This window comes from Pan troglodytes, chromosome 1 (genome assembly GCF_028858775.2).
Source record: "Pan troglodytes isolate AG18354 chromosome 1, NHGRI_mPanTro3-v2.0_pri, whole genome shotgun sequence".
Lineage (NCBI taxonomy): Eukaryota > Metazoa > Chordata > Mammalia > Primates > Hominidae > Pan > Pan troglodytes.
Genome location: NC_072398.2, coordinates 199,388,786 through 199,411,408, shown reverse-complemented (window position 1 = coordinate 199,411,408; position 22,623 = coordinate 199,388,786). Strand labels below are relative to the sequence as shown.

Below are 22,623 nucleotides of genomic sequence, written 5' to 3'. Positions count from 1 at the left end.
AAAGGATTATAAACCATTCTACTATAAAGACACATGCATACATTTGTTTATTGCAGCACTACTTACAATAGCAAAGACTTGGAAGCAACCCAAAAGCCCATCAATGATATACTGGATAAAGAAAATGTGGCACATATGCAACTTGGAATACTATGCAGCCATAAAAAAGAATGAGTTCATGTCCTTTGCAGGGACCTGGATGAAGCTGAAAACCATCATCCTCAGAAAACTAACACAGGAACAGAAAACCAAACACGGCATGTTCTCACTCATTAGTGGGAGCTAAACAATGAGAACACATGGACACAGGGAGGAGAGCATCACACACCGGGGCCTGTTGGGGGCATGGGGAAAGAGGAGGAAGAGCATTAGGACAAATACCTAATGCATGTGGAGCTTAAAACCTAGATGAGGGGTTGATAGGGGCAGCAGACCACCATGGCCCATGTATACCTATGTAACAAACCTGCACGTTCAGCACATGTATCCAAGGACTTAAAGTAAAATTTTTAAAAAAGCAAAAAGAAAACATAGAATTTCTGATTAACTTTAGAGCTAGAAAGACCTTTCTATGCCTCAAAACCAGAAGCCATAAAGAAAAAAATATATAAATGGCTCTTATGCTTTTGAGGAAATGCTCAGCCTTATTCATAAGGCGATAATTACAATTTTAAAATACAATTGAGATTCCATTTTTCACCTATCAGACTGGCAGAAATCCAAAGGTTTGATAACATTCTCTAAGCAGCACCATGGAAAAGCAGGTACGTGTACTGTTGCTGGAGGAGGAGAGTTCCCTCTGCATAATCCCCACCGAGGACAACATGGCAACATCTACCCAAATTACAAAACACCGGTGTTGGGCAGAATTCTGAGGTGACCCTCACTGGCCTTCACTCTTCTGTGGTCCCCTGCCCTTGTATGAGTGTAGGGCCTGTGAATAAGATGAGCATGTGAACCAAATGATTGTATTCCATTATACGACAAAAGGGATTTTGCAGATTAACTGAGGTTCCAAGTCAGTTAACTTAATGATAGGGAGATCACCCTTGTTGGACGGATCTGATTGGGTGAGGCCTTGGAAAGTGGCAAGCTTTCTCTGGCAAGAGAAATTCATCAGAGATTTGAAGCATGAGAAAGATCTGTTCGGCCATTCCTGGCTTGATGTTGGAGGGAGCTGCATGGTAAGGGCTGTGGGTGTCCTCCGGGAGCCCAGGGAGGCCCCTCCTGGAAGCCTGCAAGAAACCAGAGACTCAGTTCTACAACCACAAGGAACCAAATTCTGCCAACAACAAGAATGGCCTTGAAAGTAGATTTTCCCCCCAGAGCTTCCAAAAAAGAACCAAGCCTGGCCGCCACCTTGGTTTCACCCTGAACTCAGCACCCAGTTCAGGTGAGACTGTGAGCTAAACAATGGGTGTTGTTTTAAACTGCTGAGTTTATGATAATCTGGTATGCAGCAATAGGTAACTCATACAGTACTTTCAACCTGCCAGGCATGGTGGCACATGCCTGTGATCCCAGCACTTTGGGATGCTGAGGTGGGAGGATTGCTTGAGCCCAGGAGTTCAAGACCAGCCTGGGCAACGTGATGAAACTGTGTTACACTGAAAATATTAACCAGCCGTGGTGCCACATGCCTGTAGTCCCAGCTACTTGGGAAGCTGAGGTGGGAAGATCGCTTGAGCCCAGGAGGCTGAGGCTGCAGTGCATCATGATCATGCCACTGCACTTTAGCCTGGGCAACAGATCAAGACCCTGTCTCAAAAAAAAAAAAAAGATACTCTTAAATCAGCAATTCATTTTTGGGAATTTATCCTGCAGGTATACCTGCACACATGTGAAACAGTGCATATGCACAATTACTTATTGCAGCACTGTTTGTGATAAGAAAAAAAATAGAAAAAACAAACAAACCAGAAACAAATGTCCACCAATAGGGAACTGGTAATTTGAATTATTCTAATCTATATAATAGAATATTTATTATGCAGTGATATAAAAGATCCAGGAAGCTCTCTAATTACCGATAAAGGTCTCTAAGATGTGTGATTAGTTAAAAAAACAAACAAGAGCCAGGCGCGGTGGGTCACGCCTGTAATCCCAGCACTTCGGGAGGCCAAGGTGGATGGATCACTTGAGGTCAGGAGTTCGAGACCAGCCTGGCCAACATGGTGAAACCCCATCTCTATTAAAAGCACAAAAATTAGCTGGGCATGGTGGCAGGCTCCTGTAATTCCAACTACCCGGGAGGCTGAGGCAGGATAATCACTTGAACCCGGGAGGCGGAGGTTGCAGCGCGCTGAGATTGTGCCACTGCACTCTAGCCTAGCTGACAGAGCAAGACTCTGTCAAAAAACAAACAAACAAACAAACAAAAAACAAACAAGGTACAGCATGGTGTGGGTAGATTATTACCTTTTATGTGAAAATGGGCATTAAGAACACATCGCCACTTTTGGCCAGGCATAGTGGCTCACGCCTGTAATCCTGGCACTTTGGGAGCCCGAGGCGGGTGGATCACTTGAGACCAGAAGTTGGAGCCCAGCCTGGCCAACAGAGCAAAACCCTGACTCTACTAAAAATACAAAAATTAGCCAAGCATCATGGTGCATGCCTGTAATTCCAGCTACTCAGGAGGCGGAGGCAAAGGATCGCCTGAACCCAGAGGCAGAGGTTGCAGTGAGCCGAGATTGCACCATTGTACTATAGCCTGGGCAACAGAGGGAGACCCTGTCTCAAAGAAGAAAAAGAAAGAAAAAAAATCATTAGTTTTGTACCTGCAGAAAGAAACTGTGAAAGAATACATGAGATACTAATAAAAAGTGGTGACTAATGAACTAAAAATTAACTAAAACTGGATGTTTTTGAATAGGTCAACAGGACACTGTCCTCCCCGCTTCTTCCCGGGCCTGAGCCCGTTCCCTTACCCTCTCTCCACGGGTTAATTCTAGGGTACATTCCGCATGGAATCCTTGACCACTGGCTTCCCCCCACCTTGCTTCCTCTGCTGCCCTAGGGGAACTGGAAACGAGTGTTCAGATAGCTGTGTCTGAGTGAGTCTTCTCTCTGGGATTCAGTTTTGCCGCCTGTGAAATGGGGATGATAATACCACATAGGGTTGTTAGGGAGTTAAATGAGATAACCCATGTCAAGTGCCAGCCCAGAGAAGGTGCCCAGCCCGTAGTAGATGCTCACAGCATTTGTGCTGCTGGATGTGGGAAAGCCCATTCCACCAGGAGGGAGTTTATCAAGCACAAGTAGCTGGATAATCAATGGTAGTGATAGCTCCCTTTGCCACCCACTCATCACTGCGGCCGATTCCTCCCCCTCGGTGTCTCCATTCCTTCAGTTGCAGAGAGTTGGACCAAATGAGCTCTCTCTCACTACATGATTTAAAACCTGCAGTGACCAGGGACGATACCTTCTCATTCCGTATATGGGTTAGCGAAGCCCAGACAGGGTGGCGACTTGCTCAAGGTCACATGGCGTGTCAGAGGCAGAGGCAGAGCCAGGACTGGCACTGAGGGCCCCTGACTCCCTGCCAGGCCCTTGACCTGCATGCCTCTCTCTGCCCACGTGCATTTGTGTCAAAGTAGCCATGTGGTGACACAGGGGAAACTCTGTCCCTCCCCTGGGACTCTACTTATCTTCCCAGGTTCCGATTGTTATTACGGAGGGGCTGCTCCCCACCCAGCCAGGTGTCTTCTGGCCCCTCTGCAGGTCTGCTCCTGCCAGGAAACATAGAGTGACACAAATGCATTATTGGTGCTCTGTGAAGCAGGCACCCCAGAGGACGGGGAACAGCCAGGGAACAGCCAGGGAACAGCACTGGTGCAAGCTGCCCCACAACAGCCTCTGACTTCTAACCGGTCACCTGCAGCTCCCACCTCCCTACCAGCCTCCTGCTCACTGAGCTCCTGCCTTTGAGGGAGTTAATTCCCCTCCCTGGGCCAGAGAGAGGGGCCTTGAGCTCTGATAGCCTTCCAGACACTAACTGGCTCCAGCTGACCTTCCTACCCATGAGTTTCACGAGTGCCTCAGGATCCTGAACCACAGATCCCGTCTCTTGTTTAGTTAGTGTGAGTGAAATTGGTTTCTGATATTTGAGCCTTGACCTGCCGTAAAGAATCTGAGCGCATTTCCGACAGGGAAATGTCTGCATGTCTTAGTTGGGGACATCGGCGGCCCCCTGCCTGTCCATTATGCTCGTTCTGGTGGGGACATCGGCAGCCCTCTGCTTGTCCATTATGCTCATTCTTGGGAGATGTGGGACTGTTTGTTACTATTCAATCTGATGTACAGAGGGGGCGGAGAGAGACCCCTCAAATGTGCAGGCGTGCGTGTAGAGATTCCAGACTGACTATTCTAATCCTGTTTTGACTGATTTAATCTGGTTTTAGTACAGCTTGGCCCAAAAGGCTTGAGCCAGTTTACACTGGTCTCAGCTAGTTTTAACTGGTGGGCTCCTTTTGAACATATCTGAGTCTACTCGAGTATTCTGAATTCATCTGTGTCTGTTTTGATTTGGGTTAGCTTAATAATGGCAGACACTTATTTTGTATTTGTGGTATGTCAGTATTGTCAATTCCAAGTGCCTTACATATATGAATTCATATCATCTTCACAACCACCTTGCAGGTAGGGACTGTTATTAGCGCCCTCATTTTACACATGGAGAAACTGAGACACGGAGCATTTAAGAAGCTTACCCCTGTTTCCCCGGTTGTTGAGTGGTGGAGCCAGGCCTGGAACCTGCTTTACCTGGCTACTGAGTGATAAACCTCCTTGAACCTGGCTCTTAACCACAATCAATACCACTCACTGTGGTGCGTGAACCACTTCAAGATGACTTGATGTTGCCTGAGCCGGTTTGGTCTGCTTTTGCCAGCATGAGCTGCTTGTGCTGGCGTTACCCGCACACAGCCTTGATTTTGGTGATTCCAATCGACAGATGGAGCTCAGGCCTCGTGGATCCTCCTTGAACTGGAAGCCCACTGTATTTCTTTCCCAGGGCTGCTATGATGAACTGCTACAAACGTGGCTGCTTAACACAACAGAAGTTAATTTTCTCAGTTCTGGGGGCCAGAAGTCCAAAATCAAGGTGTCGGCCAGGCTATTCTCCCTCTGTATCCAGAGGATCAGGGAGAATCTGTTCCTTGCCTCCTCCAGCTTCTGGTGGCTCCAGGTGTTCCTCGAACTGTGGCCACAGAGCTCTGATCTCAGCCTCTGGGGCCACATTGCCTCTTCCTTTCCTGTCTGTGTCCTCTGGGGTCTCTCATAAGGACATTGTCAACAGATTTAGGGTCCACCCAGATAACCCAGGATGATCTCCTTATCTCAAAATCCTTAACTTAATTACATCCAAAAGGACTCTTTTTCCAAATAAGGTCACATTCACAAGTTCTGGGGATTAGAACATGGATATATCTTTTTTGAGACCTCCATTCAACTCATTACAACCAAAAGGCCACACCACACTATTTGACCCTGAGAACCCAGCTCTTAAAACTGATTCTTCCTGTTGGATGAGTATTCGCCCAGCTATTGGGGTTTCATCACTGTCTGCTTGGGGATCAGAAAAGGAAGAGTGTCAAATGTGCTTGGAGCCATGGAAGAGCCTCTTGCACTTTTCAAGACCTATATATTAATATTCCTGGCTGGAAGGATCAAGATTTGCTGGAAATGTCAAGTGAAATGTAAAAATGTTTCTGTAAACAGGCACTCAAGGATAGCATTAGTTTTCTAAGATGTTTGCGGGTGATAACACCAAGCTCTTCTCCTGGGAGAGCATTCTTTAACGAATGTGCAGCTGAAGTGAAGGAGGGCAGGTAATTAAGAGATGAGGGGAAGCTGTTAACCCCCAAATATCACAAGGAAACAGCACTCAGGGGCCCTTTGTGCTCAACTGGCTCCAAACACCAACGATACAGAAATATGACAGAAAAGGGGAAGCTGTGTTTCTGTTTTCTGCATTTCTCCACTTCCATCCACAGTGAATGACCACAGACACTACCAGGTGTGAGAGTCAGCTTAGTCTTTGGACAGTTGTGGCCATTGCAGAGGCAGTGTGTTGGGGCCCTCAGGGCTTGAGCACCAGGACGCTGCTCTGCTCCTAACAGCCGTGTGACCTTGGACAAGCCAGAGAGTCCTTCTGCATCTTGACTTGCTCATCTGTGAAATGGAGATAATAGGGCTACCTGTGAGTGTATTTGGTAGCATGCTATCTACCATACACGGCACGTACCCAGCCTCCATCTGACCTCTCTAAATCCACTTTTACCCTGCAATCATCTGTTCTCTCTAGAGCAGCCAGAGTGGGCCTTTGCACATGGAAATCAGATGATTTTGCCCTCATGTTTATATCCCCTCAGTGGTCAGAAGACAATTCAAGCCCCTTCCTCCAGCCTGTCCTGCATGATCCGGCCCCAGCCTTCTCCCAGCCCCTTCCTGCTCCTCTGTGCACCTCGCTTGCTGCACTCCGGATGCTCAGGGCTCTCTCCTGCTTCTCAAGCAGACCAACTTGTGCCAGGCCTCAGGGCTTTTGCTCATGCGGATCCGGCTTCCTAGGATGCCTCCCCTGGGCCCTGGGAATGGCTGCTTTCTTCTCATCCCTCAGGTGTCAGCTCAAACGTCATCTCCTCTCTGAGACCGCCTTGACCACCACATTACATCAGGTTCTTACGCTATGTGCATATCTTCAGAACGCTTCACATTTTGGAATGACTTCTTGATCTGTGGGTGGGGGGGCGGGGGGATGGTTTGCTTACGTATTTGTCTATCTTCCCATTATTATTATTATTATCATCATCATTATTTGAGATGGAATCTCACTTTGTCACCCAGGCTGGAGTGCAGTGGCACAATCTCAGCTCACTGCCACCTCTGCCTCCTGGGCTCAAGCAATCCTCCCACCTCAGCCTCCTGAGTAGCTGGGGCCATAGGTACATGCCACCATACCCAGCCAATTTTTTTAATTTTTGGTAGAGACAGGGTTACACCATGTTGCCCAGGCTGATCTCAAACCCCTGAGCTGAAGCAATCCACCTGCCTTAGGCTCCCAAACTGCTGGGATTACAGGCATGAGCCACCATGCCTGGCCTCTCTTCCCATTAGACTGCAAACTCCACAATAGCAGGAACTCCATCTGTTTGGTTCAACAATGTACACTCAGCACCTAGCACAGAACCTGGCACATCGTAAATGCTTAACAAGTATTTGTTGAATGAATGAGAAAATCAAATAGTAAAGCATGCCATTGCGTGGCGCAACACACTTCCACATGGCCTGGAATTTTATCTGCTGCAAGCTCCAGCGTGCTATGACAGCACCACACTCTGACTGTCATGCAGTCCTTGATGTGGGACTTTCTACAAAACAGTCCAGGAGCCCTGGGAAGCCCCAACGTATCACAACATGGCCCAACTGGCTACAGTATTAGGCCTGGACAGGGTCTCAGATGCAGTCCCAGGGAGCACTGACCTGAGCTCTGGACATGTCCCACTGACCACAGGGAACCACAAGGAGCCCCAGCCTTGGATGGGGTGCTGTTTGAGCCCTGAGCATCTGAACTCCCAGGCCTCAAGTATCAGGTCCTTGGCTAGGGACCTGGGGTGAGCAGACAACAGGTCTTTGTCTTCCCAGAAAGCCCTGCTCAGCTCGCAGAGGAGAATGGCTGATTCCGAGCATTTAGAGCAGTTGTGAAGTTTGTGGGGTGTGGGGAGCTCTGGGACTCCATAGAGGCCTCTGCTCTGCCGTGTGTTCTTAGGCTTGTCACTGTCCCTTTCTGGCTTCACCTCCCTCTGTAAAAGTAAGAGAGTACAAGAGGGCCTCCAGGGAGCATCTGGGTACAGGTTGGTACCAACGCCCAGAGAGGGGCTGCGCTGCGGGGGTCCGGAGTAAGGGAGGACAAAACCACCACAGGGACCTAGGCTACCTGCCTCTTGAAAAGCCGGAAGGGCTCAGAGGGGGAAGTCTCGCTGGTGTCTCCTCCTCTGCTGCTCTGTCCCAGGCCCTTGGATAAGGTCCCACTTTGCTCAAGAATAAGTCATTGAGTCGGCTAGGCATGGTGGCTCACGCCTGTAATCCCAGCACTTTGGGAGGCTGAGGCGGGCAGATCACAAGGTCAGGAGATCGAGACCATCCTGGCTAACATGGTGAAACCTCATCTCTACTAAAAAATACAAAAAATTAGCTGGGCCTGGTGGTGGGTGCCTGTAGTCCCAGCTACTCAGGAGGCTGAGGCAGGAGAATGGCTTGAACCCAGGAGGCAGAGCTTGCAGTGAGCTGAGATCACGCCACTGCACTCCAGCCTGGGCGACAGAGCGAGACTCCATCAAAAAAAAAAATAATAAGTCAATGAGTCACTAGGAGTCACTAGGAGGCAAAGGGTCAAAGGGTCATGGAAAAGGAAAGTGGGGGTGTCCAGCACCCCCGGCCCTGCCCTTTTCCTCCTCGGCCAAGGAACCCAGTGAGTCACAAAATTCCACTGGGGCGGGCTCTGTGCCAAGCTGAGTGATGGTGGGAGGCTCTGGCTCTGCTCCCATCCCCTGCTCTGAGTCCCTGCCTCTTATGCATAGACAGGCAGGCAGACAAGGACAGGCAGATGGCCACAACTCCCACACAGATACACAGACACCTCTTAGACAGGGAGGCACAGGCAGGACACACACACAGACATACAAGCCAACAAGTGCACAAATGCAGGCAAACAACACACGCTGGCAGACAGACAGATCCATAATGGACACAGAGACAACATCCAGACAGATACACACACACAGATGCACAGGTATGTAGCAGATGGACAGGTAAATGGATAGACAAGCAGATAATCAGTCAGACAAGGACAGGCAGATAGCCAAAATATCCAGACTCACAGATACACAGGCACATAGCAGATAGACAGGTAAACACACTTCGGAAGGCCAAGGCAGGCGGATTGCTTGAGCTCAGGAGTTGGAGACCAGCCTGGGCAACATGGTGAAACCCCATCTCTACTACAAATACAAAAAAAATTCAGGCAGGCATGGCGGTGTGCACCTGTAGTCCCAGTTACTCAGGAAGCTGAGGTGGGAGGATTGCTTGAGCCCAGGAGGTCAAGGCTTCAGTGAGTCGAGATCGCGCCACTGTACTCCAGCCTAGGTGTCAAAGTGAGACCTTGTCTCAAAAAAAAAAAACAAAAAAAAACAAAAAAAAACCCAGACGATCAGATGTGGACTGACAGACTCAAGCAGAAGCAGAAACACCCCACAAACACCGCAACTCAGATATACACATGCATACATGCACACAGAGATAACACACCCAGACTTACAAGGGTAGCCTATGTGGTGTGATTTTGGGCAAAAGAGAGGCCAGATGTCTCAGAACCAGCCCCCAGCCCCAGAACCATGAAAAAGTAGGTACCATAAAAGTAGGAACTCTGGACATGAACTCTTTTGAAAGAAAGCAGCTTTCATCTCTTACCCTGAGGATATGACATTTACCAATACCGAGGGGCCCGTCCTGCAGTAAGATGAATGGAGTTTAGATAAGAAAAGAGACTTCCCAACCAGGAGCACGTTGAGACCTGTAGTGGGTGACTAAGGGTGACTAGGGGTAAAGGAGTGGGCTGGTGGCAGGCAGGGAGCCTGTGTTCTGGCTGCACGACCTCAGGCAAGTGCATTCTTCTGAGCCTCAGTTTCCCACCTAGGCTTTGTCCTCCCAGGTCCCTGCAGGGAGCAGATGGGCAGCTCCTGGGTGTGTTAGTGCCAGTGCTGGGGCCCCCGGATATTATCCCTCCACCCCCACCACCAGGGCAGGACCCCCTTGGTGACTCACCACCCAGTGGTCCATGGCAGGGGTAACCCAGCCACAGGTGCCGGTGATCCTCGGCTCTCTCCCTTCCCCCAGGGTCTGGCCAGCTGAGGATGCCCCTTGGTTTGGGGGAGGCTTGCAGGGAGGTCAGTGGGAGGGCAAAGGGAGTCCCTGATGCCTTCCCTGGGGCCACATGTGAGGCTCAGGCCTGGGCCTGGGAGGGTTTGTCCAGGTGTAGTCTCTTTTATCCTCTTTGCTGGTAGAGACCTCTGGCCTGGGCCCAACCTGTTGAAGAGAGGGCGTTGCACAATAGGGAGGTAAAAGGTGACGGCAGACCTGGCGGGACAGAAGCCCCATTGTTTGGGTCCCAGGCCAGCCTGGGCAAAGAAAGGTTTATGCCTAGGGCAGGAAGGAGGGCCTCTGCAGGGGGTGCCAGCTGGTAGGGCCCTTGCCTTTGGACCCTTGGAGGGGGACAGGTGCCAAGCAGGATGCCCTTGGGTTTGCTAGAGAGGGCAGTGCTCGTCTAGGGGCCCAAGCAGGCAAGGGAAGGCAGACTCAACAAGGGGTCAAAGGGTGCAGAGGCCACCCCCACACCCTGCCCACCTCCCAGGGATGAGCCGCCCAGGGCACCTAAGGATCATACTCCTGGAATTCCAATCATTCCTAGGAGCTGGGGTGGCTAGGGGGGCGGCACCCAAGCCTAGGGGGCACAGTGGAGAGGGGTGTGCATGGCTATTTTTATTACTGAGGGGTCAGGAGAGGCTTAGAGAATTTTGCCTCACACGCCCTCCCCATCATTTCCCAAACTTGTGTCCATAACCCAGAGCTCGGCTGCCCATATCGCCCCTTCTCCACCAGAGCCCCTCAGCTCCACAGGGATGCCCACTGCGAAGTCCTTCCCAGTGTGAAACCGCAATCCTTCCTGCTTGGGGTTCCCCTAAGGGAACGGCTTCCGCCACAGGAGACCCAGCCAGGACAATCGTGTGCTTGTCGTTTCTCCACCCTGCAAGCCCATGAGTTGTGGGGTAGTTACTCCAGGTACAAGCCAGGCGCCCCTCCCTTCCGCCACTGCCGGGGCGGTGCAGAGGGCGGGCGGTACAAAAAGCGCCCCGCCCCGCGCTCCTCTCTTGACTTTGAGCGTCCGGCGGTCGCAGAGCCAGGAGGCGGAGGCGCGCGGGCCAGCCTGGGCCCCAGCCCACACCTTCACCAGGTAGGGACGCTCCCCTGCTCAGAGGGCGGAAGGTGTAGACCGAGAAGAAACAGGGGGAGGGGGCAGGTAGAGGAACCAAGACAGATGGCAGAGAGAGGGACAGTGGAGGGGGACAGAGGGACACAGGAACAGAAGAGAGGTGTACCCAAAAGACCGGGGGAGACAGGAAAGCACAAAGTCAAGGACCCAGGTCAGGGATGGAGGCTCCTGGAGGGCAGAGAGACCCAGGACAGGAGAGAAGACCTTGGGTCCACAGGATGAGTGCTGGGTGGGAGCACCAAGAATGCCACCACCCTCATTTCCTTGTCCTTGAAGGTCCCTGCCTAGGTCAGGGAGGGGCTCCGTTTCTGCCCAGTCCCCATCCCCCTATAGCCAGGGCCCACACACTGGGGCTCCTCTGCCCGTGTCCTGCCTGGGGACTCAGGAATCGGGATCTCCCTCCCTGCTGGGCCCTCTTGAACTCACAGCTCCAGGAAACTGGGAGACCCGTCCCTGGTGTTCCAGGAAGTCTCTGCTGCCCACCATCTCTGCCCCCCAGGGCCCAGGAGCCACCATGTGGCGATGTCCACTGGGGCTACTGCTGTTGCTGCCGCTGGCTGGCCACTTGGCTCTGGGTGCCCAGCAGGGTCGTGGGCGCCGGGAGCTAGCACCGGGTCTGCACCTGCGGGGCATCCGGGACGCGGGAGGCCGGTACTGCCAGGAGCAGGACCTGTGCTGCCGCGGCCGTGCCGACGACTGTGCCCTGCCCTACCTGGGCGCCATCTGTTACTGTGACCTCTTCTGCAACCGCACGGTCTCCGACTGCTGCCCTGACTTCTGGGACTTCTGCCTCGGCGTGCCACCCCCTTTTCCCCCGATCCAAGGTGGGCACTAAGATGGCCAGGAGGGTGGGTCACTTTGTCCACCTCAGACTCAGCAAGGCTCAAGAGCAAAGCTGATGGATGCACTGACATTTCCAGGGGAAGCTCTGTAGAATCTGGGACTCTTCCCTGCCCCTCTGGGAACTTTACTCTCCAGCAAGACTGAAGAAGCTCCTTGGTTAGAATTCTAATTTGGCCCAGGGAAAGGGCAACCTCCCACATTTTCTCCCAATCCTGTCTCTTTTCCAGACACGGAAGGTGCTGGCCGCATCTGCTGACTCACTCTTGGGCTGATAAGGCACATATGGGTTGGTGAGGGTCATCTTAGCCATTTTTCTGCCTTTGCTGAGGATTCTAGGATCCTGTGCCCCGAGATGGCTGCTCATACGTGGGAGATGGGTCAAATCTTTTCCTGCTTTCAGCCTCACCATCATCCTTTTCCATGCACTTGCCCCTGTCCAATAGGAGAATCACTTGCGTTCCTTCCCACAGTTCCATGGGGCTTGGGCCGGCAGACTGCATACCTGAGCTGTCATCTCAAGAGTGCTGTGTTATCTTAGGACGGTTGCTTACCTTCTCTGGGCCTTGGCTTCCCCATGCTCCTCCCACTCCCCATCTCCAAGCCCTAACTTATTTAAATGGAAAAGGATCCCAGGAATGTTGTGGCTGGCATCCAAGTAAAGTAAGAGGAATCCAGGTTGGAATCATTGAAGAACTTCCCAAACAGCAGTTGGTGTGTGACCCTGCAGGATTTGTCTTCAGTTATAGTTTAATTTCAGTGAGAGCTGGTGTGTGTGTGTGTGTGTGTGTGTGATGTCTTCAGTTATAGCTTAATTTCAGTGAGAGCTGGTGTGTGTGTGTGTGTGTGTGTGATATCTTCAGTTATAGTTTGGCTTCAATTTCAGTGAGAGCTGGTGTGTGTATGTGTGTGTGATGCCTTCAGTTATAGTTTAATTTTAGTGAGAGCTGGTGTGTGTATGTGTGTGTGATGTCTTCAGTTATAGTTTAATTTCAGTGAGAGCTGGTGTGTGTGTGTGTGTGTGTGATGTCTTCAGTTATAGCTTAATTTCAGTGAGAGCTGGTGTGTGTGTGTGTGTGTGATGTCTTCAGTTATAGCTTAATTTCAGTGAGAGCTGGTGTGTGTGTGTGTGTGTGTGTGATGTCTTCAGTTATAGCTTAATTTCAGTGAGAGCTGGTGTGTGTGTGTGATGTCTTCAGTTATAGTTTAATTTCAGTGAGAGCTGGTGTGTGTGTGTGTGTGTGTGATGTCTTCAGTTATAGCTTAATCTCAGTGAGAGCTGGTGTGTGTGTGTGTGTGTGTGATGTCTTCAGTTATAGTTTAATTTCAGTGAGAGCTGGTGTGTGTGTGTGTGTGTGTGATGTCTTCAGTTATAGTTTAATTTCAGTGAGAGCTGGTGTGTGTGTGTGTGATGTCTTCAGTTATAGCTTAATCTCAGTGAGAGCTGGTGTGTGTGTGTGTGTGTGTGTGTGTGATATCTTCAGTTATAGTTTGGCTTCAATTTCAGTGAGAGCTGTTGTGTGTGTGTGTGTGATGTCTTCAGTTATAGTTTAATTTCAGTGAGAGCTGGTGTGTCTATGTGTATGTGTGTGTGATGTCTTCAGTTATAATTTAATTTCAGTGACAGCTGGTATGTGTGTGTGTGTGAGACAGAGAGAGAGAAAGAGAGAGAATCTTGGAAAGGTTCAAGGTACCTGACCTCCAAGGACCTGGCCAATCAGCCCATCCTCTCTGGTTCTGGTTCCACTTCTCTTCTCTTCCCTTCCAACAGGATGTATGCATGGAGGTCGTATCTATCCAGTCTTGGGAACCTACTGGGACAACTGTAACCGTTGGTGAGTGTTTGGAGCTTAGAGGGGTCTTGCTTTGTGAGCCTGTGGCTGACAGACTTGGTTCAAATCTTATCCCTGACCCCTTTTGCAACGGAGAAGTCTTTTCCCTTCTTTGAACCTCAGTTTCCTCATCTGCAATAGAGGAATTTTAACACTGACCAAGTCAACTTATCTAACATCATTCCAACAACATTCCTCAAGCATGGCCAGCCATGGATGCCTGGCCCAGGGGTCACCCTTGAACTGAGAGTCCTTCCCCACCCCTCCTGGCTTGGGCTGGGCTACTCCTCCCAGCTATTCCTGCTGTCACCGCAGAGTCAGAGGGAGAAGGGGGCGCCAGGAAGGAAAGCTCTGACTGCAGCATCCGCTGCCCTGAGCGGATGAGGGTCAGGGATGGCTGAGCGGGCGGGCGGCCAGCCTCTAGCAGGGCCTTCCCTGAAATGTGGCCCCTTTTTCCTTCCCCACCCCTCCCCACCATTCCCAGTAGGAGGAGGAAGGGGTCATGGGTACCCCCCTATTCAGTCTGAGATGGGAAGTGGAGAAGGGCCAGGTAGGAAACCCTGAAAGCCTTAATAGAAATAATGGGGAGCCTGCGACTTGGAGGAGGCGGCCCTGCACCCACTCCACCCCCACTCCCTCTTTGCCTGGGACTAAGAGGCCCCAGAGAGAAGGAAACTTTTTGGAATGCATTGCGCATAAGATATTTCCATTGCCTCACTAGGGTGAGGGGTGCCCAGGTCACAGTGAGGGAGGGAACGTTTCAGCATGTGTCTGGGTGTTCAGCGTGACTGTGTGTGCACTGTGTGTGTGTGTGTGTGTTCAAAAGGATAAAACATGCCTGGCCCGCGTCTGCAGGTTCTGATAGGATGGCTCTGGACGTTGAGGGGTTAATGCTCTCTCTCTCTCTCTCTCTCTCTCTCTCTCTCTCTCTCTGTCTCTCTCTCTCTCACTGCTGTCCCTGGCCCCTTAGGCCCCCTCTGGAATGCTGGGACCTGCTACCACCGGCCCTGCCTGGACCTGTGTGGGCAGCCCTGGGGGCAAAGGAGGAGATGGCAGGAAAGGACAGAATAGTCTACTGCCCTCTCCTCATGAAGGCTCTGGGGGCGAGGGTGGGGGAGTGTCCAGGGTGTCAGAGCCCTCAAAGGATGCTTCCAGAGTCTAGTCGGGTGCTGCTGCCTAGGTGTGCAGAGGGGGAACAGCCTGGTGTGCAGAGAGGGAAAGGAAGGATGAGGAAACCCTTCCCGGCCCCGCAGACTCCTCTGGCCCTCCCCAGCAGTGCCCTCGCCTCTCCTGGGGCTGGAAAGCCCAGCCATACTGGGTCTTGGCTCCCCTTGAGGCTCCTTAAAAGGCAACATTGGAGGTGGGAGCCTCGGGCAGCTTGCAAGGAGGCAGTTCAGCATCTTGTAATAACAGAGTTATGAGCTTGTAAAAGCATTATAGAATTCATAGAATGCAACCCTTCAGTCGGCACCTATTATTAAAGACCTACTGCGTGACAGGCACTATGCTGAGCTCAGGAGATGGAGCGGGAATGCAACAGACACAGTCCTTGTCCCACTTCTAGTGTAAGGTGAAGGGCATGGGAAGACCACAAATGAGTATATTCTGACAAGCTGCCCAGTGTTATAGGGAAAAGAGAGGATAACGGGGGTCCCAGTTTAGAGTAGGGAGTGGGTGGGAAAGCCACTCTGAGGAAGGGACATTTATGCTGAGACCAGGGAGAAGGATAGGAGAGGCCTGGCCTAGGCAGAGGGAGTGGCTCGTGGGAAGGCCGGGAGGTGACTGAGCTCATTTTAGCTGGAGCTGGGGTAGGGGAGAGACGTCCCAAGGAGGTGCAGGCCACGTTCCGTGGCTCACATCAGCTGTGCCCAGGATTCTGCATTTTGTTTGGAGTCACAGGAAGCCACGTAGAGAGCACACGGTCTGATTTACGTTCTTCAAAGATCTCTCTGGCTTTGGGGTGGGTAGGGAGGGGATGGCCGGGAATTCTAAAGGGGTAGCGGACTTGGTGAATAAGGCAGTGCCGGGGTCCAGGTGAGAGGTGATGAGGGACGGGAGTAGGGGGGCCACAGTGGAGGGGCGAGAGGTAGGTGGATTCCTCATGTGCCATCTCCAAGCCCTGCTGATGGGGGACATGTGGGCGGACACCACAGACCACCTGGAGCTCTGATGTGAACAACTGGGTGCCATTTTCAGAGTTGAAGATGTTAGGAAAGAGCAGGCTTGTGGGAGGCAGACGGGCTATTTTGAGTTTGAGATGCCTTTTGCACATCCAGAGATGTCAGAAGGTCAGTGGGATATGAGTCTGAAGCTCTAGAGAAGTGGGGTCTGGGATTCCTGTAACAGAATGGTGATAGTGGATATTAATTCTGAGCACTTAATGATGGGCCAGGCCCAGTGCTAAATGCTTTACAAGCCTATCATTAAATCCCTGGAAAGTGGTACCACTGTATTATCCTCATTTTATAGACAAGGGCATTGAGAGAGACAGAGCTTGAATGATTCTCCTAAGATCACACAGCCAGTGGGCTGAAACCCAGAATCTGAATTCCAGAACCCATGCTCTTAGTCAATTCAGCATATGGCCTCAGTCATTGACTCAGTTAACAAATATTCATTGGGTGCTTACTATGTGCTAGGTTTTGTTTTCCTAGGCGCTGAAAATACCAAACAATACCTGCCCTCAAGGAATTTACAGCCTATGAGGAAACAGGTATAAGCAATATAAACAGGCCGGGCCTGTGGCTCACACCTGTAAATCTCAGCACTTTGGAAGGCCAAGGCAGGTGGATCACTTGAGGCCAGGAATTTGAGACCAGCCTGGGCAACATAGCAAAACCCCATCTCTACAAAAATTGCAAAATTTAGCTGGGTGTGGTGGTGCACTTGTAGTCTCAGCTATTTAGGAGGCTGAGGTGGGAGGGCCACTTGAGCCTGGGAAGCAGAGACTGCAGTGAGCCGAGATCACACCACTGCATTCCAGCCTGGGCAACAGAGCAAGACCCTGTCTCAAAAAAAAAAAAAAGCGGGGAGGAAGGGGAGCAGGCAGATCGGTGTGAACCATCAGGGGCCAGCCTAGTTGGAGCCTTAGAACCAGAACTTGAAGGAGGAGGGGATCGGGGGACAGGAGGACAGAGCGTGCAGGGCCTTGTCATCACCAAACTTTGGCTCTTATTCTGTGATGTGAAGTCAGTGGAGGGTTTTGGGCAGAGGAACGACGTGATATGACTTAGGTTTAGCAGGGTCACTCTGGCAGCTGTGTTAAAAATACCCTGGGAAGCAGGGCAAGGGGCAGATGCATGGAGCACCCACAGTGAGGAGGCCACAGCAGGAATCCAGGTGAGAGGTGATCGGACTTGGGCGGGCTGCAGGAGAGAATGAGAGTGGTTCGGATTCTGGATGCATTTTAAAGGTAGACCCATAGGATATGCGGATGAACTGGATCAGCATGGGAAAGGAAGTCAGCGGGGACTGCCAGGTTTGGGGCCCAAACTCCGGGAAGGATAGAGTTGCCGTTTTCTGAGAACTGTAGGGGGAATAAGTGAGGGAGATCAGGAATTCAGTTCAGGGAGTGTTTTGGTTCAGGGTAGTGATGTTGAGTAGCCGTGAGATCCTTGACTCTGGTGTTCAGGCAGAGATCTAGGCCACAGATATAAACTTGAGAATCATGAACTAGACGTTGACATTTAAAGCCACCAGGCTGGATGGGATCACCTGGAGATTCTCCCGTAGTCACTTGCACAGACTCCCTGGCCCATGTTAACCACCGAGGCCACATTCCTTCAAAGTATCCCCAGTCCCCCACTTACCCTTTCCTTCTCTCCTTTTCTCGCCAGCACCTGCCAGGAGAACAGGCAGTGGCAGTGTGACCAAGAACCATGCCTGGTGGATCCAGACATGATCAAAGCCATCAACCAGGGCAACTATGGGTGAGAGGCCCTAGAGGCACCCTCAGTGGGCACACATGCATACTCATGCATGTATACACGCATGCTGTGCTGTGGGGCACGTCCAGCAGGCCACTCCTACACCCAGATTTGACTGTGTGTGCGCTCAGCCACTGTGCGTCTCTCCCACCCACATGCACCCACGCCAAGGACCCTGAGCCTCGGCAGATCTGTGACTTCCTTCCGTCCTCTCTCCTTCAGCTGGCAGGCTGGGAACCACAGCGCCTTCTGGGGCATGACCCTGGATGAGGGCATTCGCTACCGCCTGGGCACCATCCGCCCATCTTCCTCGGTCATGAACATGCATGAAATTTATGTAAGTCCATCCTTCCCCACAATGCTGCCATCTCCCCATGGCTCAGAACCTCAGGGAGGCTGGCCCTGTGCCCTGCTCCTCCAAGGGCCTGGACCATCCCCTACTACAAGGCTGTGTGTCCCTGGACAAGTTACTCCCCTTCTCTGGGCCTCTGTTCCCTGCTTCCACAGGATGTGCTGTGCTGGAAGAACTGATGCTCAGATTGAATTTCGTGGTCTTGGCATCAGCTCCCCCCTGATCTCTCCAGCCTGGGAAAAATGCTGTTGGTCTCAGTACAGCTGGGTTAGGGCCCAAGGGGACAGGGGGTCACCTTGGTATTTTGGGAAGGGAAGGACACACGCTCCTCCAGTTCTGGCCAGAGGGCAGCAGTTCTCGGAAATAAATGCCGGTTCAGCGGAACCCCAAGGGAGGAGAGGGCTTCTCCCTTCCCACCAGTGGGACCCTCTGGGAGAGGAATGAAAACCAGGCCCGAAGTGAAAGGGTGAGGAAGGGGAGCTTCAGCAGGCCTGGACCGGGACATGTGCTGGAGCATTTGTCCATCAGTGGCAGGCAGCGGGGAGGCAGGGGCTGGCAGGAGTGGCCCTCCCTGTGGAGACTTCGGCCTTGGGTGACCAGACCCTGGCCCTGCCCTTATTCCCCTGGGCCTCTGGCTATTTTCTGCCTCTTGCTGTTTGTGTTGGCAGCCTGCCTGGTCACGGGACCCTACTGCCTCTTCCCTCCCCTGCCCTTTGGGGCCTGAAGCTAAGGCCTGAAGAAAGCTAAGGCCGATCAGAAGGTGCAGAGGAAAGAGGCAGGGGTTGAGAATGGAAAGCTGAGGGACCTGGCCTGGCCACTTCTCTGTGCCTGGCCTCAGCTGCCTCATCTGGGAAGCAGGACTAGTCACCACCGCCACCCACCCCGCCCCACCACCTGATACCTGGGAGGCACTAAATGGTGCTTGGTTCTTCAATACAAGTCAAAGTTGGAGGCAGCTGGAATCCTGCAGTAGCAGGAGGGCTCAAGATTAAACTGCAGAAGGCCCTGGACTTGGTGGCCCTCCAGTGCCAATAGGCACCTGAGGGGCAGGCCAGGGCAGAGCAGGAGGCAGACAGGGCAACCTTTATCTTGCAGACAGTGCTGAACCCAGGGGAGGTGCTTCCCACAGCCTTCGAGGCCTCTGAGAAGTGGCCCAACCTGATTCATGAGCCTCTTGACCAAGGCAACTGTGCAGGCTCCTGGGCCTTCTCCACAGCAGGTAAGCCAAGGGCAAGGGCTGGCGCCTGGGAGAGGAGGGCCAAGTCCTGAGCCTCCCGACAGCCCCTCTATCTCACCCCACCAGCTGTGGCATCCGATCGTGTCTCAATCCATTCTCTGGGACACATGACGCCTGTCCTGTCGCCCCAGAACCTGCTGTCTTGTGACACCCACCAGCAGCAGGGCTGCCGCGGTGGGCGTCTCGATGGTGCCTGGTGGTTCCTGCGTCGCCGAGGGTATGCAGCAACAGGGGATGTGGGCAGAGAAGAGGGCAAGGAGCTCCGTGGGCATGGCCTGGGCCATGATGCACTGAGTCTTTCTGCCTTTGCTCCCTCTTGCTGCCTTTGCAGGGTGGTGTCTGACCACTGCTACCCCTTCTCGGGCCGTGAACGAGACGAGGCTGGCCCTGCGCCCCCCTGTATGATGCACAGCCGAGCCATGGGTCGGGGCAAGCGCCAGGCCACTGCCCACTGCCCCAACAGCTATGTTAATAACAATGACATCTACCAGGTCACTCCTGTCTACCGCCTCGGCTCCAACGTAAGTCAGCACTTGGGTGAGGGTGCCGAGGCAGGAGGGTTGTGAAAGCCTGGAGTCTCACCCCTGACAGATGCTCTCTGTCCATCCCCTGCCCTCCAGGACAAGGAGATCATGAAGGAGCTGATGGAGAATGGCCCTGTCCAAGGTAAACCCCCTTATCCAGCACCCTGGTTCCAGAAGCTTGTGCCTGCTTGAGAGTGGGCACAGTAGCACAAGTGGTCTGCACAGCATTCAGCAGCATGTCCAGTGGGGCCAGGAGTAGGGGTCCTCCCCTCCCACAGGCAGCACCTGGAGGGAGCACTTAGAGCTTTGGTATGGAGGGACCCTGGTGCCTGGGCACACCTCAACAGACTCAGGCTCCAGTGCCTGTGCCAATGGGCTGAGTGGACCCTACCTTGACATCTGCCAACAGCCCTCATGGAGGTGCATGAGGACTTCTTCCTATACAAGGGAGGCATCTACAGCCACACGCCAGTGAGCCTTGGGAGGCCAGAGAGATACCGCCGGCATGGGACCCACTCAGTCAAGATCACAGGGTGAGGGGCGTGTGGGCAGAGGGGTTTTGGGACAGCAGGGTTTGTGCTAGGGGCTCTGGAGCCTGCCTTGGGTTCTTACAACCTCTCTAAAAAGCCAGGACTGCTCTCATCATTTCAATAGGGAGAAAACTGAGACTCAGAAAGAGAAAGGACTTGCCCTGGGTTGAATTGAAGGTTGGGAGCCTCTGAAGGCTTTTTTAGGAACCGTTCCTTCCTTACATTGGGATAAAATAACCCCAATATGAAGAAAGCCTCAAGAGTTTCTCAACCTCTCCCCACCTCAGCACCTGTCCCAGCTCTGCCTGACCCACCGAGTGACCTGGGAGGTCGCTCCCCTGGCCTCAGTTTCCCTATCCGATTTAGGGAATATAGATGTTAGGATCACTGACTTCAATGAACTCAATGAAATGTGCTTTATGGTGGGAATTGGCGGTCTCTAAGATACCCATATTCTCAGAGTGTCTTCCTTCTGACCCTTGGCACCTACCCCTCTCTGGATCCCCAAGTGAGGGAGGGCAGGTGGATGTGTGGTCCCATAGAACTGGCCCCTAGGAGGTGGGTCTCTGGAGGACCCAGGTTCCCTCCTCTTCTGCTCACCTTGCCTCCACTTGTCCCCTTGGTGCCCCACCCCCTCCCATGCTGGGCCTGGGTGCACCGACTTACAGATGTGAGAGTGAGGGAGATGCAGAGAGGTACAGAGACCTGCCTGAGCCCTAAGGGTGTACCCAACCCTCCAATGGCAACTGGGGGCTGGATGGGGCAGGTTTCCGGGATTGGAGCTCCTGAGAGCAGGTAGACCCAGCTCCCTTCCCCCTCCTCTGCTCTGCCCACAGATGGGGAGAGGAGACGCTGCCAGATGGAAGGACGCTCAAATACTGGGTGAGGCCGCTGACCCTTTCCCCGCCCCCTCTTCCCCTCTTCCCCTCGCCCCACTCCCATTCCCCTTCTCACCACCTCTCCTTATTCCCAGACTGCGGCCAACTCCTGGGGCCCAGCCTGGGGCGAGAGGGGCCACTTCCGCATCGTGCGCGGCGTCAATGAGTGCGACATCGAGAGCTTCGTGCTGGGCGTCTGGGGCCGCGTGGGCATGGAGGACATGGGTCATCACTGAGGCTGCGGGCACCACGCGGGGTCCGGCCTGGGATCCAGGCTAAGGGCCGGCGGAAGAGGCCCCAATGGGGCGGTGACCCCAGCCTCGCCCGACAGAGCCCGGGGCGCAGGCGGGCGCCAGGGCGCTAATCCCGGCGCGGGTTCCGCTGACGCAGCGCCCCGCCTGGGAGCCGCGGGCAGGCGAGACTGGCGGAGCCCCCAGACCTCCCAGTGGGGACGGGGCAGGGCCTGGCCTGGGAAGAGCACAGCTGCAGATCCCAGGCCTCTGGCGCCCCCACTCAAGACTACCAAAGCCAGGACACCTCAAGTCTCCAGCCCCACTACCCCACCCCACTCTTGTATTCTTTTTTTTTTTTTTAGACAGAGTCTTGCCCCGTTGCCCAGGCTGGAGTGCAGTGGCCCATCAGGGCTCACTGTAACCTCCGACTCCTGGGTTCAAGTGACCCTCCCACCTCAGCCTCTCAAGTAGCTGGGACTACAGGTGCACCACCACACCTGGCTAATTTTTGTATTTTTTGTAAAGAGGGGGGTCTCACTGTATTGCCCAGGCTGGTCTCGAACTCCTGGGCTCAAGCGGTCCACCTGCCTCCGCCTCCCAAAGTGCTGGGATTGCAGGCATGAGCCACTGCACCCAGCCCTGTATTCTTATTCTTCAGATATTTATTTTTCTTTTCACTGTTTTAAAATAAAACCAAAGTATTGATAACTACAGTGTCTTGGAAGCTCTGGGAGTGGAAAGCCAAGCCAAAGTTGGGCTGGCAGTGGTTAGACAGCAGAAAGGACTGCCTGAGGTGTTGCTGGTTGGCAGGGGTGGGGGGACTGGAAATCCTAACTTCCATTCAGCCCTAATTGTCAATGCCCTGGGCACTGACCCACTTGGGGGAGGGGCATGGATGGCATGGCCTTTGGCCCTAGAGAGAAACCTGAACCGTGGGAACCATCTTTCAGACGCTGAGTCAGCTGCCGCCTGAAGGGGGAGCCCTGCACTGCTATCAGCTGAACCGGTGCCAGTGCCCAGCAGGCAAGGGGGGCACAGCCCTCAGAAGCTGGAGCCTCTGTCTCTGTAGATCAGTCTCTCCAAGCCACCCAGGCAAGGGGGGCCTCTCCTCGGCCTGCTCTTGGGCCAAGCTGAGCCTGCTTCCCACCCTACCTCCTCAGATTCCCAGTGCCAGCACAATAAGCCAGGCCTCAGCCTGGCTCCAAGGCCGTCAGAACCCACCCG

At 53.0% G+C, this 22,623-nt stretch overlaps 1 protein-coding gene and 1 long non-coding RNA gene across 6 annotated transcripts; one reads left to right on the top strand and one right to left on the bottom strand.

Annotated features, from left to right (window-relative positions):
* Window positions 1–14,142, bottom strand: LOC107975904 (uncharacterized). The gene is made up of 5 exons (XR_002944358.2): window positions 12,257–14,142; window positions 9,823–10,083; window positions 2,931–6,735; window positions 2,419–2,733; window positions 1–1,235 (listed from the first exon to the last, which is right to left on the bottom strand). It is a non-coding gene; the product is annotated as an uncharacterized LOC107975904 (long non-coding RNA).
* Window positions 10,797–22,107, top strand: TINAGL1 (tubulointerstitial nephritis antigen like 1). 5 transcript variants are annotated; one of them, XM_016957939.2, is made up of 12 exons: window positions 10,923–11,008; window positions 11,547–11,871; window positions 13,659–13,722; window positions 17,556–17,648; window positions 17,868–17,982; window positions 19,093–19,216; window positions 19,301–19,451; window positions 19,566–19,755; window positions 19,855–19,900; window positions 20,168–20,291; window positions 21,125–21,170; window positions 21,262–22,107. In XM_016957939.2, the coding sequence occupies exons 2-12, from the start codon at window positions 11,562–11,564 to the stop codon at window positions 21,400–21,402; spliced, it is 1,404 nt and encodes a 467-aa protein (XP_016813428.1). In that variant the 5' UTR covers window positions 10,923–11,008; window positions 11,547–11,561; the 3' UTR covers window positions 21,403–22,107. The 5 variants fall into 5 exon arrangements, with proteins under 5 accessions (XP_016813441.1, XP_016813428.1, XP_016813437.1 ...); XM_016957948.2 differs by lacking the exon at window positions 17,556–17,648; XM_016957942.2 differs by lacking the exon at window positions 20,168–20,291.
* Window positions 22,108–22,623: the final 516 nt, after the last annotated feature.